Source organism: Rhineura floridana, chromosome 6 (genome assembly GCF_030035675.1).
Source record: "Rhineura floridana isolate rRhiFlo1 chromosome 6, rRhiFlo1.hap2, whole genome shotgun sequence".
NCBI classification, from domain to species: Eukaryota; Metazoa; Chordata; class Lepidosauria; order Squamata; family Rhineuridae; genus Rhineura; species Rhineura floridana.
The window spans coordinates 48,271,828-48,290,917 of record NC_084485.1 but is presented as its reverse complement, the minus strand read 5'-3'; the positions used below and the strand labels follow the sequence as shown (position 1 = coordinate 48,290,917).

At 46.8% G+C, this 19,090-nt stretch overlaps 1 protein-coding gene across 4 annotated transcripts in view; it reads left to right on the top strand.

Annotated features, from left to right (window-relative positions):
* The window catches only part of RBL1 (RB transcriptional corepressor like 1), a 59,525-nt gene that overhangs the window by 28,508 nt on the left and 11,927 nt on the right, over positions 1 to 19,090 (top strand). For 2 of the 4 annotated variants that reach the window (XM_061631705.1, XM_061631707.1), the window contains exons 15-17: positions 349 to 600; positions 980 to 1,152; positions 5,318 to 5,494. In XM_061631705.1, coding sequence (XP_061487689.1) covers positions 349 to 600; positions 980 to 1,152; positions 5,318 to 5,494 — 602 coding nt within the window. Of the gene's footprint in view, positions 1 to 348; positions 601 to 934; positions 1,153 to 5,317; positions 5,495 to 19,090 lie in introns of all 4 variants that reach the window. The other 2 variants (XM_061631704.1, XM_061631706.1) reach the window with 1 other exon arrangement.

Sequence of the window (19,090 nt, the reverse complement as noted above, 5' to 3'; positions counted from 1 at the left end):
CAGCCTGAATGAATGTTCGGTCTGTCTGTCTGTCTGTCTGTCTGTCTCTTTCACTCTCCATCTCGCACATACACAGTCCTCTCCACTTTGCACTCTCCTGTAAACTGCTGGACTTAACAATTTTCCTTACAGATGTCTTGTTTTGTGACAAAAGAAAAATTCAGTTCAATAGAGTTTTTGAACAGGAACTTAAATTAATGACATAGAAGAGATTATTTGTGAATTATGAGAATGTAGTTGTATTGATGTATGACCATTCTGCATCCCAAAATTAATTCCTGAAAATGTAAAGCTATCCCTCTCTGATCAATATATTGTTGTGATGTCTTGTCCTTTCATTCATTTTAGACATGCAACCATTGTCTCCAATTTCTGTTCATGATCGTTATAGTTCTCCTGTGGCAGGAAGTGCTAAGAGGAGGCTTTTTGGAGATGAAAGCCCAAAAGAAAAACCAGCAGATAAAAATGTGACTGAAGGGACTAGACTGAAAATTGCCCCAATGTCAAGCTTTATTGATGAAAATGTGTCTGTGTCAACGGAGCAGACAATTCTTGCCATGGCAACAGCTACAGTAACAGGACAGAAAATTACTTTGCATGGTAAGTAGGATATAAAATACAATTTACTTCTTAATGTTGATATTTAAATTCTTGGAGGAGTTCAATAATTGTGAAACTTTTGGGTATAATGAATTCCAGTTCACTGAGTGTCTTCTTTTAACAAGCATGGAAAATGCACTTTGGAGTGTTCCGTTATAAACGCATTGTATGGAGGAGCTATATTGATGAGAAAATAGCATGCATATCAATACCTTTATATAAAAATGAACTGTTTTCATGTCATTAGTGCCAGTTTTTAGAATTACTGTACTTGCAGTTAACCTATGCAAGTGTATTGTAAATAGATATATTTTAACTTATGGATATACCTTAGGTTTTGCAAATGATACTGGAGGGATCACTTTACTACCCATTTCAGTCAACTTATCTGAAGAATCTAAAGTGGACAGCCATGGACAAGTGCCCCTCACTGCTCAAGCTTTAATCAGTGTGTCCCCAAGTCAACCTCATATGACTCAAGCACAAGAGGCATATCAGTCAGCAGGAAGCAAGCCAAAGAAAACTGGATCTCTGGCACTCTTTTTCAGAAAGGTAGAAAGTCTTTACCAGGAGATGGTTTTTGTTAACATTTCTTCCAACAACTGTCCCAAAAATGCTTCTTAGTAATAGCCCTAACAAAATATTGTGTACTGTAGCCAGGAGGATTTAGGGTACAACATTGTACAAAGTGGATTTACTCAGAGTCAAAACATGCTGGATTGGATCTAAAGATCTGTTTCTGTGAGCAGAAGCACTGACCCCTGGGGAAAAGCCAACAGAAGCTGTGGAGCATCTGATTTGGAATTAAATTTCTAAGAGATAAGGATGAAATGCTTCTGATAATTCAAATGAGGATGGGGTGGAACTAAGCAATGAGCATTTGGTAAAACATGAAAGCCAATCAGAAGGGACATAGGGGGAAATGCATGTGCCAGGTACATTTTAAAAAGAGACAATTTGGAAAGGGACACCTTGTATAAGTATTTATATGCTAATGCTAGAAGTCTATGAGCCAAGATGGGGGATTGGGAATGCTTGGCATGTGTGGTTCCTGCATAGGGTGAGAGCCTGTGCAATGAACTGTGTGATAGGAGAAAGTCACTGGATGCCTTCAGAGTGAGAGTCTACAATTGGCAGAAGGCTGGTCCTCCCTGGCTGTGAGACGGTAGGGGGGAAGTAGATGTGCCCTGTGTGAAAGGTATTGGGTAGTGTCATCCTAGTAATACTGTTCCAAATTCTCTCAGAGGTGTACTAGGATAACTGTTCTGATAGGTTTTATTGGTGGGCTGTTGTTGTTTATATCATGTGTTTATAGGAGGAGTCTTGGGAAGTAAGGACATGGGTGATGCCACCTCAATTTCAGTGATGATGGGTAGAGGTAGGTATAGCCATGGGGAGGCGACGGGCTATCATGGAAGACAAGGGCAAGGCTATCTACACCTTGTTCCTCTCTCCCACTCCTCCCATGGATGGGTTCCTGATTGCTCATCTGCTCCGCCCACTGGCCTGTGTGTGCTTTGTTTAACGCCAGATTGGTACACAATAAGACCACACTCATCCATGATTTGATCATGGATGAGGGTGCCGATTTGGTGTGCATTACTGAGACCTGGGTGGGTGAGCTGGGAAGAATTGACCTGACCCAGCTTTGCCCACCTGGATGCAGGAATGGGGGGAGGGGTTGCTGTGGTCTGCGGAACTTGCATCTCTGTCACCAGGAAACCACTCTGTCTTGGAGCTGGCTGTGACAGCTTGCATCTGATATTGGGCCAAGGAGACAGTAAACTAGGGTTGCTACTGGTGTACCATCCACCCTGCTGCCCAGCAGCTTCTCTGACCAAGGTGATGGAGGCTGTCTCGTCCGTGGTATTGGAGGAGCCTAGAACAATATTTCTGGGTGATTTCAATGTCCATGTTGAAGCTGCCTGTAGTGTTCCAGCTCAGGACTTCATGGCCTCCATGACAACCATAGGGCTGTCTCAAGTTGTCACCAGTTCAACACATAGGGCAGGGCACACCCTCGATTTGGTTTTTGCTTCAGATGGAGGAAAGGGTGGTCACCTCATTGTCGTAGTCAGACGACTTCCTCGTGAAGTTTAAACTTGTGGTTCCAATCCTCCCCTGCAGGGATGGTGGACAGATTAAGATGGTCTGCCTCCAGAGACTAATGGAATCCACTGGATTCCTGAATGGCTTGGGGGAGTTTCCAGTAGATAGAGCAGGTGACTCAGTTGAAGCCCTTGTTTTGCTGTGGAACAAGATGCGTCAGCTCTTAATGTGGTTGCTCCTGAGCACCCTCTCCAGCACTGTGGAGCCTGATTTGCATCTTGGTACACCAGTGAACTAAGAGTCAATGAAACAGGCTGGACAACAGTTAGAGCACAGTGGCAAAAGACATGCTGTGAGGCACAAGTAAAAACATCACAACCATACCTACTGTGTGGCAGTGAGGATGGCAAAGAAGGCCCACTTCTTTGCCTCTGTCACATCCTAAAGTAGCCATCCAGTAGAGTTTTTTCATATTGTCAGCGGTCTGTTAACATCAACTCCAGGAAATGGAGTTCTAAACCCTTCAGAAGCCCACTGTGAAGTGTTTGTAAGGCACTTTGAGGGTAAAGTTGCTTGCCTCCATAGCAATCTTGATGCTCCATCCACATTATTATTATTATTATTATTATTATTATTATTATTATTATTATTATTATTATTATTATTATTATTATTATTTATTTATTAAATTTATATACCGCCTGACTAGCAATAGCTCTCTGGGCGGTGAACATAAAATAGCATAAAAATACAATGAATAACAAAATAATACTAAAATACAATCATCCACTGTAGTCCTCAGTGTCCAGTGCAACATCTGCTACAACCTTTTGGAATCAATTTCAGTTGATGTGGCCTGATGCTGTGGACAAGGTGCTTGCAATGATGCAGACAGCAATGTGGCCTTTTGACCCTTGCCCTCCTTTGCTTATTAAAGCTTTCCGAGGGAGTATGACGGAGTGGATCTAAGGTGTGGTCAACCCGTCTTTGCGAGAGGGAGTGGTCCCAGCTGCCCTGAAATAGGCAGTGATCCGACCACTCCTGAAAAAGCCCACCCTGGACCCACTGGTTTGTGACAACTACCACCCGGTTCCAAATACTCCCTTTTTGGGGGAAGGTGATCGAGAGGGTTGTGGCGCAGCAATTGCAATTACTCTTGAATGAAACAGATTATCTTGACCCATTCCAGTCTGGGTTCAGGCCTGGTTATGGAACTGAATCAGCCTTGGCCACCCTGACGGATGCCCTTTACTGGGAGAAAGATGGGGAGTGTGACCCTTTTATTCTTCTTGATCTATCGGTGGCTTTCGATACCATTGACCATGGTATCCTTCTGAGCCGACTTGGTGAGATAGGTATCAGTGGCACTGTTTTACAGTAGTTCCAATCCTATCTCCAGGGTTCTTTTCAGAGAACAGCATTGGGTGATTACCTTTCAGCCCCCTTGCAGTTGTGCTGTGGGGTGCTGCAGGGTACCATCTTGTCCCCCATGCTGTTTAACATCTATATGAAGCCCTTGGGAGTGGTCATCAGGAGGTTTGGGGTGAGGTGTCAGCAATATTCTGATGATACCCAGCTCTATTTCTCTGTAACATCTAAACTGGGAGAGGCTGTGCAAGCCCTGGACCGGTGCTTGAACTTGGTGGTGGGCTGGATGAGGGCCAGTAAACTGAGTCTGAATCCTAGCAAGATGAAGGTGCTGTGGGTTGGGGTTCCTGGGTTTGGATAAATGGTCAATTGCCTACTTTGGATGGGGTCATGCTCCCTCTGAAAGCAGGTTTGTAGTCTGGGGGTGCTTCCTGGATCCATCTTTGTCCAACTCCCTGGACCCAACTTAGAGGAGTGCGCTCTTTACCAGCTTCAGCTGGTAGGTAAGACAGTTGTGGATTTTCTGAACCGTGGTAGCTTGACCACTGTTGTCCATGCACTGGTAACCTCCAGGCTGGATTACTGTAATACACTATGTGGGGCTGCCCTTGAGGTTAGGAAGCTGCAGCTGGTGCAAAATGTGGTGGTGCAACTGCTCACATGTGGCAGGATATCACCAACATGTTACCCCATTGCTGAAAGGATTGTACTGGCTGCCCATTAGCTACCGGGCCAAGTTCAAGGTTCTAGGTTTGGTGTACAAAGCCCTACACAGCTGGGACCAGGGTACCTGAAAAGATCATCTTACTCCTTACATACCTAGTCAATCACTGTGCTCTGCAGGTGAGTACCTCCTGCAGATACCATCTTATCAAGGAGGTCCATTTCACACAACATAGGAAGTGGACCTGTTGTTGTGGCACTTTGGAATTACCTCCCCTTAAACATTAGACTCTATCTCTGTTATCTTTTTGGCGCCTGTTGAAGACCTTCCTCGTTCATCTTTTAAACAGAGACCTTATCACAGTCTGTATCTCTGCTGCAATTACTTTTTAAGGAGTTTTTAAAGACATTTTAAAGATGTTTTGTTTTAATGTTTTTAAATACATCTTATTTTAATATGTTTTAAAGTATTTTGTTTTTAAAATGTTTTAAAGGGTTTTTAGTATCTTTGTTTACCGCCCTGGGCTCCTTCTGGAGGAAGGGCAGGATATACATTTAATAAATAAATAATTAATAAATTCCTAACATAACAAAAATCTGTTAGTTTCACTTAGTGTTATGTAATGTTTCATCTTAGGTGTATCATCTGGCAAGTGTGCGGTTGCGTGATCTGTGCTTAAAACAGGATGTTTCCATTGATTTGCGCAGGAGAATATGGACATGTTTTGAATTCACGTTAGTTCATTGTACAGATCTAATGAAAGATAGGCACTTGGATCAGCTCCTCCTCTGTGCTTTTTACATTATGGCAAAGGTAAGGCATACTGTTCAGAATACAGTTCTATTTTTATATTCTGTTTTGGATGAACTTCATATCACCTTTCCAGCTGCCTTCCAAATGATGTTATATGTTGTAATACAAACTTGATGTCTCTGTTCTCCCCTGTGCCGGCTGCAGCGCAAAGCATTGTATCAGTAATTTCCCTTTGTGCCAACCAAATAGAAAGCAGTCCATTCTTAATTGCTGTCATAGCATGGATTGGTTATTGCATGCAAAGGCTGGATCCTTTGACACCGAGCCTTCATAACAGTATTTTATGTAGTAGTTTGATAAGTTGCCCTTGTGTTCCCCATAGATGTTACACATAGCTGGGTCCTTTTCAGAGTGTAGACTTTCTTCATGAATCTCTTCTGTAGCACAAGTCCTCTTTCTAGAGTCTTTTAAACACATGCCAGCTTATATTTAAGTATTTCTTATAGGGTGGAACAACACATATTTGAGTCTTTTAAACTGCCAAGTGAATTAGAAAGGTAGAAATGCAGCCTATTCCAGCTTCTGAATGTAAGAAACAGAAATACAATAGGTAGGCTGTAAAAAACAGCCTTTTATCTATTAGCCTATTATTGGAGTCAAGGGATTGGGGAGTGGGAAGTACTTGCTGGGGCTCTCTTTTCAAAGTAGTTGCTGAGCAAAAATAGGAGAAAGGAATGAGTTTTCCCCAGGTAGCTACCATCAGGTGGGTAGTAGCGCTGCCTAGTATCCAAAGGCAGGAATGCACGAGAGTCAAGACATCAGCTACTCCCTCCGGCTTGACGCCATTCCATTCCTGCCTTTGTCCTAGGTTGGATCCTTTAGCCTTAGCTCTATCTGTGAGTTCTTAATTCTTTTCCTCAGTATTTGTCTTTTCTCTTGTGTTTGTATCTTTTACGTTAATAAAATAAAATAATTAAGGATATTTTCAAGGGTTGGTTCTTCCTGGGTCGGGTTGCTGTATGGCCGGTGTGTCTTCGCACCCTGGCCTTTCCGTTCCCACCCGTTCCTCCTTACTGCTCTTCATCCAACCTCTTTCCGGAGCTCACAGTCGCGGCTCCAATCCCCTTCCCCATTTTCTGTTACTCCAACTGTCGCTGGCCTTGTCCTCCGGCCCTTTTGTGGCGGTGGCTCCCGCTTCACTTGAGGCTCACGGCTGTAGCCGCATCTAGTGTCTACTGTTCCTCGCAGCAGCGGCTCCCGCCTGTGTTGGAGCCCGCAACAATGGCTCCTTCTCCTCCTGCCGGCCATCTTTTCGTGGCAGTGCTGGCACCCACCTTGGGGCCCACAGCTGCGGCCCCATCTCCTGTCCTGCCTGCTGTCCTTGGCACGGCGGCAGCTCCCACCCGTGTTGGAGCTCGCTGCTAAGGCTGCTTCGCCTGCCTGCTGCCTTGCCTTCTCCTGCACCCTGCCTGCCTTCTGCAGCTCGCAGAAGCAGTCTGCTCAACTCCAGTGGCAGCAGGCCCAGCAGGAGTTTCTCTTTTCCCCAAGGCCCTTTTTAAAGCTCGCAGCTACTGTCTTGCACCAGATTTTGCCAGTGCTATAGAGCCGCCTTTTTGTGGCTCCCACCATTTTTTCTCCCATCTTCACCCTCATAGGCGGCAGTTTTGTGTGCTGTTTTTCCCCCTCTTTTTCCGGTTGCCATTTTGGCGGTCAATTCTCACCTTTTTTTTCTTCTCCTCAGTCCCCAGTGCCTATCTGTCCCTAGCCTTGCTATCTGTCCCTGGCTATCGGCCTCTTCGCATTTACTCCCCTCCTTAGTCACTGGACAAACAGAGAAAGTAAAGGGAGAAGCATGGAAATGGGCACAATAGAAATACAATAAACTAAATAAGAGGAGAAAGGAAATCGAAAAAGGAAGAAGTTGGCTGTTTCGAGGTCATACCGCTCCCCTCTACCATGGGTGTGTTCTACTGGCCTCCCTCAATCCACCGCACCCCTCTACCTGTGCGTGAAAAAGTTGGCTGCTTTGAGGTCCTACCACTCCCCTGTACTGTGGGCGTGTTCTACTGGCCTCTCGATCCACCACACCCCTCTGCCTGTGCGCGTGTTGATTGCTGTCCCATCACACCCTGCAGTCTGTGCATGTGTGACTTGATTGATCGCCTTCATTGGATAATCTTGCCTGGTACCGCTCCCCTCTTCCATGTGTGTGCTTACCATGGTTGAACTACCTTCCGCTGCACCTAGAGAATTAATGACAGAACCGCAGCCGTTACTTCCTTTGCAGCCACCAACAACTCAGGCCGTGCCTAAGATAAGTAATCTAAGAACAGCGGGTTCCTTATTTCTAAGAGGTCTGATTTCCTTTGTCCCTGGGTCTGAATGTTTCCAGGGGCGACAGTGTATAATGTTGTGGCTTCTTAGGGGGCCTCAGTGTAGTGAAGGCATAAGGATCGCGTCATCAGCTTAACTCAAAGCTCCAGTTCTCCCAAGGCCTGAACAGTAGCAGGCTATTCTAGAGGTAACAGCAGAATAACCTGATGGTTCTTCCAGGTGATCTCAGTGTAGTGAGGGCATAGGAAGTGCCTCTTGACCCTCAACGCAAAGCCCTAGTTTCCCCAAGGCCTGACTAGCAGCAGGCCATTTACAGAGGCAATAATACGATGACGTGGTAGCTCCTCTAGGGGGCTTCATTCACTGTGATAAAGGCATATGAATTGCCTCATGAGCTCCAGCTCAAAGCTCCAGTCTGCTCCTCTGAACAGTGGCAGCTCTTCATAACTGTCTGTGTAAATTTCTGCAGCCATTCATAGTGGTCTGCAAAATTTTGCAGCCCTTCATAACTTTGTGGTTCCTCTAAGGGACCCAACAGTAGTGAAGGTGTATCTCAAAGCTTCAGGTATATGTATCGCCTGAGAAGCTTCTCAAAGCTTCAGTCTGTTCCTCTGAACAGGTGCATAACTGTCTATGCAAATTTTGAGATTTATCCAGTGACTTCCTTATGGAGGAGGATTTTACTGTCATCCTGGTGGGAAAACTTAAATAAGCAAGATAAGTAAATTATTAAGGTGATTACAGCTTTGTCAGTTACACAAGGTCTCTGCCCTATTGGTTCTGGGGCATTAATGCAAGCTCCAGGTTGCTTCTCTGAACAATCCTGAGTAAATACTTGATTTTATCCACGGACTTCCTTGGCAGTTCTAAGGGTCCGCTGGTTACCTTCCTGTGTAAGCATAACTTAGCAGGATATCGTAATTAAGCTAGCTACTCGATTAAGTCTTGTCCTTCACCAGCAGGTTCCTGGACGACTTAAAACACTTTAAAATTCCATATTAAAATTTTTAACACAGTTTAGCCTTTGGTAAGGCTTACTTCACTGTCAAATTTGTGTAACTTGGCCGAAGGATACACTCATTGGCATATTCCTACCTGCAATTAACCTTTACCATGGATTTATCAATCAATCAATCAAATTTGATTTTACTCTTTTGTTTTGACAGGTGGTCCTTGTGGTGCGTCCTTCCCTGGCTCTCCCTGTCAGGTTCCTACCTGCTCGTGGCTACTGCCTGTCACTAGGCACCACCAGGGACTCCACCAGTCCGGACCGCACTCTCTTATGGTTTACCTATCCGCTCTAGCACAGATCTCAACAGATCCCCCTGCTAGGCAACCACCAGTAACGTCCCAATACTAGTATTCCCAGAGACTCTGAATACTGGTATTGTTATTCTCTTCACCGCTGCCACCATTTGTTACAGTTCCCCTTCAGCCTTGGTCATTACCTTACCCTCCCTTCTGGTCTGTGAAACCCCAGCCAAGGATCAGGCCTTTGGTAAACCAAATTAAGTATTTATTACAGATAACAAAGCTAACAAGATTAACAAGATTTCTTCTTAAGGCACATAAGCATATGGTTTTACTCAATACTAATCCGAACTCCACCTCCCTCCTGGCAAACAACTCTCTAAACCCCACCAAGCAACCCACTCAGTTCTCTTCTCCCCCCAGATTCCACTCTCACTCTTTGTCAGGCCCAGGATGTGACTCAGGAACCAGACCAACGGCTGTAGTTAATTCGTGTTTTATTAGGGTAATGTCCAAACAAAGACTGCGTTTTCTCATGAAGCAATACAGGGATACAGGTCCTGCGGCATTGGGAGAAAGTTGACAGAGCAAGGGACTTCTTCCCGCCTGTTCTTTAAGAAGGGGCCAAACGGGCGCGCAATCTTTCGCTCCTCCTTAACTGCCCCTCAGGTACTGCCCACCTTCCCCCCCCTTCTCTCCTGTCTTTTCAGCTGTCTGCGTGTGCGCGGTGAGGGGGGAAGCATCACCCCCTCCTCTTCTGAAGTTTCCGATTCCAGGATGGGGGATAGGGGAGGGGCTGATGGTAAACTGCCTCCCCGCTTTTCGGCTGTGAGCAGCCCTCCCTCTTTCCCCTCTTGCTCTGAGCCTGAAAGAGGGGGAGGCGTGAGAATGTCCAGGGAGGGCTCAGGCTCCCCGTTGCTAAGCGACCTTATCACTGGCAGTTCCTCTGTTTCGTCTTCGCTCCAAAGGGGGGAAGTTCCTCCCCCTTCCCTCTGCCATCCATCCGAATACTCTTCTCCCAACTCTCCGGGATCCAGCTCCCCGGGATTGGGACCCCAGCTCTGCCTTCCGACACCATCCCCCCTCCCAGGCTGTGCCCCCCTCCCCTTGTCTGGCTTGGGACGGTGGGGAAAACATTGATGGAAAAGTTTTACCAATTCTGGAGCATGCACATCAGCTGCATCTTCCCATGATCTGTCAGCCACCCCATAGCCTTTCCAGTGAATCAAGTACTGCAGCTTGTGGCGTCTGATCCTGGAATCTAAGATCTCCTCAACTTCAAACTCAAGCTGCTCATTTACCAGGAGTGGAGCTCCGGGAGGTTCCTCTGGCCGTAACTCACTGGGAGGGGCGGCTTTCGTTAAGAGGGATCGATGGAACACAGGATGTATTTTAAACGTGTCAGGCAGCTTCAGTCGGTACACCACGGGATTGATTTGAGTTTCTATTTCGAAAGGACCCACCCTCTTGTCTTGTAATTTTCTACATTTGCCCGGCATCTGGAGGAAGCGGGTGGACAGCCATACCTGGTCTCCCGGTTGAAGGGGGGGGCTCCTTCCTGTGCAGGTCAGCAACTCGCTTGTACTCCGTTTTGGCTTCGTTTAACTGCTGTTTCAGTGTCTGTTGTGCCGCTTGCAATTCCTTAAGGAAGTTCTCGGCTGCCGGTACCAGCATTCCTTCTGAGCTGCTTGGAAAGACTTTAGGATGGAATCCATAATTAGCGAAGAACGGGGTTTGTTGAGTGCTGGAGTGCAGAGAATTGTTGTAGGCGAACTCTGCAAAATGCAAATATGATACCCAGTCAGTCTGTTGATAGGACACTTAACTTCGTAAATATCTTTCCAAAACGGCGTTCAAGCGTTCCGTCTGCCCATCTGTCTGGGGGTGATGGGCGGAGGAGAGTTTTAATTCCGTCTGCAACTGTTTCCACATTGCTCTCCAAAATTTGGCTGTGAACTGAGTTCCTCGATCTGAGACTACGCTGTTTGGCAATCCATGCAGCCGGTAGACTTCTTTTATGAATAACTTGGCCGTTTCTTTAGCCTCTAAGGCCCCTGCACAAGGAAGAAAGTGTGCCATTTTGGTAAGTAGATCCACTACTTAGCCACTACTAAGATGGCTGTCATTCCTTGGGACTTGGGTAGATCAGTTATAAAATCCATGGAGAGGTCCTTCCAGGGTTCGTGTGGGACAGGCAACGGTTGTAACAGTCCTGCTGGTGTCCCTGTTTGTGTTTTTGTCCGCAGACAGACAGAGCAGGACTTTACATAACTCTCAATATCCCGACGCATTTTAGGCCACCAGAAGTCCTTGGCCACGTTCTGAATGGTCTTGTAAATCCCAAAGTGTCCCGCTGTGATGGAATCATGACACTGGCGTAGGATTCTGGGCCTTAATTCCCCTTCTGGCACATATCTGGCGGTTTTGAACCATAACAGTCCATTTCTCCAGTGAAAGGTTACTTCTGAGTCTTCACCTTGTCCCGTCTCCTGCTGATATTTTAGCATGTCTGCATCTTCTTGTTGTGCCTTTTTGAGTTCCTCTTCCCATGAAGGCTGGCATACTCCCAACGTTAATTTCTCTGGTGGGATTACGTACTGAGGCTGGTCCTCGGATTCACTTTCTTTGTATTGTGGCTGTCTGGATAAGGCATCCGCTCTCTGGTTTTTGGCTTGGGCATGGTAAGTAATCTGGAAGTTAAACCTAGTGAAGAACTGGGACCATCTTATCTGTCTCTGGTTCAGCTTTCTGGCGGTTTGGAGGCTTTCAAGATTCTTGTGGTCGGAGCGCACTTCAGTTCGATGAGAGGTCCCCTCTAGGTATTGTCTCCAGTTTTCAAAAGAGTCCTTGATGGCCAGCAGCTCCTTCTCCCAAACTGTGTAGTTCTTCTCTGCAGGCTTTAACTTCCGAGAGAAGTACGCACAGGGATGCAGCTCCTTCCCTTCTTGGTCTAATTGTAGCAGGACCCCCCCGATGGCAAAATCTGAAGCATCTGCTTCCACTACGAAAGGGCGGTTCGGATCAGCAAAGCGCAGAATGGGCTCAGTAGCAAACCTTCTCTTCAGCTCCTCAAAGGCCTCGGTGGCGTTCTCTGTCCATTGAAACTTCTTCTTCCCCCTTAAACAGTCAGTCAGAGGAGCTGTTAATTTGGAAAACCCTGGCATGAACTTTCTGTAATAATTGGCAACCCCCAAAAACCGTTGTACATCCTTTTTGGTGACAGGTTGGCCCCAGTCCAATATGCAGCTTACTTTCCCTGGGTCCATCTCCACGCCTTCCGCTGAGATTCGATATCCAAGGAAGTCTAGAGACTTGAGGTCAAATCCACATTTCTCTAATGTAGCATACAGGTGATTTTCTCTCAGTCTCTTCAACACCATCTTCACATGCTGGTCGTGGTCTTCCTGGTTCTTTGAGAACACCAGGATATCATCTAAGTAACAGATTACATACGTGTCCAACAAGTCTCTAAACACGTCGTTCATGAATTTTTGAAAAATTCCTGGACTTCCACAAAGCCCGAACAGCATGACCAGGTATTCATACTGTCCGTAAGCGGTCAAGAATCCTGTTTTCCATTCATCTCCCTCCTTCATTCTGATCAGATTGTACGCTCCTCTCAAATCCAACTTCGTGAAGATTTTTGCAGAGCGCAGTCGGTCCAGCAACTCTGAGATCAGGGGCAGCGGGTAGCTGTTGGGGATGGTGATCTGGTTCAATGCGCGATAGTCGTTACAGGGTCTGAGTTCCCCCCCCTTCTTTTTCACAAACAATAGTGGCGCTCCAGCAGGGGATTGTGAGGGGCGTATGAATCCTCGCCTCAGGTTTTTATCCAGGAATTCCTTCAGGGCCTCCCTCTCATTCTCTGTGAGAGAGTAGATTCTCCCTGATGGGATGCTGGCTCCTGGCACTAGATCAATCGCACAGTCGTAAGGGCGGTGGGGGGGTAAAGTCTCTGCCTCTTTTTCATCAAACACATCTTTGAATTCTTCATACTTTGGCGGCAGGGTCACTTGCTCGATGTTTTGCACTGCCCCCGCTAGGGTGTTCTTGATTCCTTCAGGTTGACAGTTCTCCTGGCAATACTGTGAGGTGAACCACACCACCGCCTCCTTCCAACTTATTTTGGGTTCATGCTTTGCTAGCCAGGGCATTCCCAGAATCACCTCAAAGTTCGAGAGATCTGACACGTATAGCGAAATGAACTCTTCGTGCCCAGGGATTTGAAGTTTCACTTCCTCCGTGGCTTGTGTCACCCCTCCTGACTTCAGGGGTCTCCCATCGATAGTCTCCACAGCTAGGGGAGCGTCCAGTTTCCACCGGGAAATTCCATGACGCTTGACTAACTTTGCATCAATAAAATTTGTGGAGGCTCCACTGTCAATTAAGGCAGTGGAATTAAACACCACTCCTCTGGAAGTTGTAATCCGAATAGGCAAGACCAACACCCCCTTTGAGGGAGGTTGGATCGTTGGGGGGCCTTTATACAACGCTGCCCCCAGTCCACCGGCCTGCACGTGGACTGGGTGTTCTAGTTTCCTGACGGCTCGGCTTTCCCCCCTTTCAGTCCACAGTCTCTGGCCACATGGCCCGGCTTTGAACAATAAAAGCATAAACGTTCCCGGCGTCGTCTTTCCTTTTCTTCTTCCGACAGTCTTGGCCTAGCCCCTCCCTGTCCCTCAGTTGCATTACCTGCCATCCCTGCAGTGGGAAGGGTCTTGTTGCGGGATGCCGAGGCTGAGTATCTTGGGACCTCCTGCTTCCTTTCCAGGCGCCTTCCTTCCATCCGGTGAGGTGATCTATCTGTAGGCATAGCCGGATGAGCCCTGGTAGGTCAGCGGGGGGGGAGGTCCTGGCCAACTCATCCAGGATTTCAGCATTTAATCCACTCCAGTACATAAACATCAGGGCGGCGTCATTGTAACCAGTTTCCTGGGACAGAATTTTAAAAGCGTTAGTGTACTCGGAAACAGTCCCTTTAGCTTGCTTCAGAGCGCCTAGTTGCCGCGCTACTGTTTCAGCCCTTTGCGGGTCTTGAAACATCTCGGTCATCTCCTGTATAAATCCTCTGTACCTTCCTAAGACAGTATCCTTTCTCACGAGATACGGAGTCACCCATTTTGCAGCTTCTCCCTCCAGGAGGCTAATCACGAAAGCTACTTTAGCCCCATCGTCTGGAAATTCCGTGTGCCTGACATCCAGATATAACTCACATTGAGCCACGAAGGTTGCCAACTGATCACTTTGTCCCGCGTATTTTGGGGGCAATCCAATGGCAACCTTTACTACGGCAGCTGGAGGGGCTGTTCGCATCTGGTCTATCGTGGCCTTCAAGGTTTGATTATCCGTCTTCAGCGCCTTGACTGCTGCTAGCAGGGCTTGAACATCCGTCTGTAAATCAGCTACCTTAGTCCTCAAGAGTTCCACTTCTTCCATCTCAGAAGTGGGGTTCGTCCCCCCCGCTGCTCCCTTTGACATCTTGTCCCAGTCAAGTGAAGAGAGCGTTGAGGGTGATTTAGGTGGCTCTGTCAAGCTGTCAGGCCCAGGATGTGACTCAGGAACCAGACCAACGGCTGTAGTTAATTCGTGTTTTATTAGGGTAATGTCCAAACAAAGACTGCGTTTTCTCATGAAGCAATACAGGGATACAGGTCCTGCGGCATTGGGAGAAAGTTGACAGAGCAAGGGACTTCTTCCCGCCTGTTCTTTAAGAAGGGGCCAAATGGGCGCGCAATCTTTCGCTCCTCCTTAACTGCCCCTCAGGTACTGCCCACCTTCCCCCCCCTTCTCTCCTGTCTTTTCAGCTGTCTGCGTGTGCGCGGTGAGGGGGGAAGCATCACCCCCTCCTCTTCTGAAGTTTCCGATTCCAGGATGGGGGATAGGGGAGGGGCTGATGGTAAACTGCCTCCCCGCTTTTTGGCTGTGAGCAGCCCTCCCTCTTTCCCCTCTTGCTCTGAGCCTGAAAGAGGGGGAGGCGTGAGAATGTCCAGGGAGGGCTCAGGCTCCCCGTTGCTAAGCGACCTTATCACTGGCAGTTCCTCTGTTTCGTCTTCGCTCCAAAGGGGGGAAGTTCCTCCCCCTTCCCTCTGCCATCCATCCGAATACTCTTCTCCCAACTCTCCGGGATCCAGCTCCCCGGGATTGGGACCCCAGCTCTGCCTTCCGACACTCTTCCTTTTATACATTCAGCCATTTTAAACACTCAGCCAATCATCTCGCATTCTACTGCCCATTCACTCCCCCTCCTCTTTCACTCCACTTACCATGTATCTTCTAAAACAACAACACTTACCATATATACATTAATATAGGAACATCACAGTCCTCTGCACTGGTTGCTGCACAGGTACTTGGTCAGAATATGTTCCTGGGTATTTACTTCCTGTGACTAATTCCCCAGTATTTATTTCCTGTGTCTGACACTCCAGCAGCCCCATATGTCTAGAGGAGACTCAGAAGTAGGACATGAGTGCGGCAGCATTTGTTCCCGTTTATGCAGTCAGAGCATGTTCATTATGTTTGGCTATCATTGCTGGCTTTGCCTTCCATATATTTACTTTATCTTCTTGGACCCAGCCAAGCTGCTGGCTCCTTCCCTGCATTTCTGCATGGTATCCGTATGACAGTAGTAAGGATACCCAAGTTGTTGGCTGTCTCTGTGTATAACAGGGTAACCTCAAAACAATGGTACAGGTTATGCAGCAACTCCTTGGACCTGTGGGTTCCATGGAGTTGCAATGTTTTTATTCTACTTCTGCCAGGAACTCCATAAGGGATTCTGATTCGTTTGGGAGGGTAATAGTCTCTAAGATGGCCAGTAGGCCGTGTTTGCCAGAAACAATATGTTGGAGTTTCCTCCACCACGGCATCTCCAGTGCGTCTAGCCATGCGGCTTTCAAGGTCCTTCTTGCATCCTAGTCAGGCAAAATCAATTATTCTAAGGTGACATTGCTTTTATGTTTGGAAATGTTTGTAAGAAACATAAAAAATTGAAACATGTTGCTTGCATAAGTGTTCAACCCCCACACATTGATATTCACTCCCCTTGGGGAGGACTCAGTTGACGAGTCTGACCCTGGCCCAGGTGTCCCTATGGCCCTTCAGGGCAGAGCATCTCACCAACGACATTGGAGTGGATGTAATCCAGGTTACCGGGTAACAAGTGGAGCCATGGGAGTGTAACTCCCTTACGAGGTTGTAGTTCCAGCTTTTCCTGCTTTTTCATTGGTTGTACCAAGGTGGAAGCAGATGCAGTCAACACTGTTCTGGCGGTGTGCTGTGCACCTGGCCTCCTTTACTCCTGACTGAATTCCCATCTTGTACTGACCTCATGGGCCATAGTGTGTGTACTGACCTCACCATGGTGTTCAGTTCTCCTGAGTCTGTCTATCATGGAGTGAGGGGGGTTGCCAACAAGGCCTGCTCTTCTATCCCAGGCAACCTCCCAGACTCCAGCAGTCAAGTCGTTGGGGGTTCTCTTTCAAGATAGTCATTGCTATGATCCTGTCCTCCAGGATCCAGATCTACCAAAGTTCATGTGTCATGCCTTCCAAGTGGTGTCCTTCTTGGGGTATGTTCTTCCTGATTTGAATATGGGGCTGAAGCCTACACTCTGCGTGGGGAGATTTCAGCATCTCTTACCTCTCTTGCCTCTAAGAGGACTGCCTTTGGTCTCAGTTTATTTCATTCCTATCTGGCTCATCCTGTGGAGATGGCTGGACATTCATTAGTTGTTTGAGGGGCCCTCTAGGTTACCTTGTTCATACCCGGATCATTCGCTGGCCTGAATCTCCATCCATCTCTCTGGCATAAGAGTTACCGGGGCCTCGTTGTATCAAGTTTCTTCCACAAGGCTAGTCTTGGCATAGATAACTGTACCTAAACTGCAATGTGTTCTGTTGCACTTGCTCTCTTTCAAGGTGCTCTTCCTCCTGGCAATCTCCTCTATCCACAGAGTTTTTGATCAGGGAGCCTGATTCCCACCTGTCAGGACTTCGTTGTACTACGTACAAATCAGGGTTCTTCTCCTATGGTGTCCTCCACCTTCCATGATAGTCAGGACATGGTCCTAACCATCTTCTGTCCTCATTCAAGACAAGTTCTTGAGAAAGCCTGACATTCTCCAGATGTTCGTCCAACCCTTAAGGTCTGCCTAGCCAGGACTAGAAGCATTTCCATGACAGAATCTCTACGCGTAACCTTCCTTCAAGGACATTGGGCCCCTCACCCTAGTTTATGAGTTCCTTAATATTCCATTGAGCTAAAGCATCACAGCTTATTCAGCTAGGTCAGCAGTCTCTATGATTGCCTTTGCAGCCAAGGCTCCAATTACAGATATCTATAGAGCTGGGTCTTGGTCTACTCCAAGCTCTTTCATTGGGCATTATAAAGTGAATGGTTATGCTTCTGATTGCAGCAGGTATTGTCCTCCTCTTAGGGGGGTATTGGGTCTAGCAGCTTTGTCCATTACTCGTCATCTCTGCGTCTCTGGACTCTGATCTTGTGTTCAGGTCCTACCTTTCAACCTAACGCTTCTTCTGTCCTTCATTGTAGTCAGGCTATAGTCTTGTCTTTCTTTTGCCCTCAGTCAGTCCATCCCCTGATAAGTACTGGTACTCCGTGGATGTACGTGACACTCTGACCAGGACCCGGAAAATGCGTCTATTTGACACTCTTTTTGTCTCGTTTCATCTGAGGACATTGGGGAAGAAGGTCACCAACGCTCTCTCGTTGGCTGCGGGCTTGCACCATGGCCTGTGAATCTCTGCAGCTACCAGTGCCTCAGAACATTACAGCCTTCGCAACTAATGCACCCATTGCAAACATTTGCATAGTGGCTAATAAATCCCTTTATTAGACACTATAAGGTAGATTGTTATGCTTCGACAGATGCCTCATCGGGTAGGCAACTTCTACAACAGGTATTATATTAGGCAGCTTGGGCCCACCCTATTGGGACTGCTTTCGTACATCCCACCTGATAGTATGCTACCTGGGAAAAACAGACCGTGGTTTTCCCAGGTATCATACCATCACCTTCCCTGTTGAGAGGGAGCTGCCTAGCTTTGCTAGAGATAATTTTTGCCATTGTTTAATAACTCTTCAATTTAAGACAGGTTGTTTATATTACATTGCAGGTACTGCTAAGGCTGTACTTACTGGTCTTATTGGTCTTACAGTTGTTTACAGTTTGTGCATATTACGGAGTCAAGCTCTGTATTATATTTGTTGCTCCCTATATTATTATCTGGCTCCTTATATTAATGTTTGGCTGAGAGTCTTCTGTCTCAGGAGAGATACCTGGATATGGTGTACAGTTCGTCCGGAATGGAATGGGGTCAAGCCGGAGGGAGCAGCCGATGTCTTGACTCTCGTGCATTCCTGCCATTGGACACTAGGCGGTGCTACTACCCACCTGATGGTATTCTACCTGGGAAAACCACCCTTCAGGTGAGACCAATGGTCCGTTTACAATATTTTCTGCCACAGTCTTTATAAATGATGCAAATGGGAGACTGGAGTGTGCAACAAAATAAATTTCCTTGAATTGTGCACCTTTTACAATGATGGCAAAAAGTGTCTACTTCTGTTACTTTCTTTGCCTGAGGTCTTCTAGAATTGCTTCGCTCCATACAACCATTTATGGAACACTTTGGTTCCTACTGTTAGCCACAAGTTTAGCCATATGGGATGCAACTAAAAGAATCCTTGAATGCACAATTTGTTGTTATATGCCTTCAAGTCGATTATGACTTATGGTGACCCTATGAATCAGTGACCTCCAATAGCATCTGTCGTGAACCACCCTGTTCAGATCTTGTAAGTCCAGGTGTGTGGCTTCATTTATGGAATCAATCCATCTCTTGCTTGGCCTTCCTCTTTTTCTACTCCCTTCTGTTTTTCCTAGTATTATTGTCTTTTCTATTAGAAAAGGTCCTCAAATGCAAAGATGTATCACTGAACACTAAAGTCAGGATCATTCAAACCATGGTATTCCCGATCTCTATGTATGGATGTGAAAGTTGGACAGTGAAAAAAGCGGATAAGAGAAAAATCAAGTCATTTGAAATG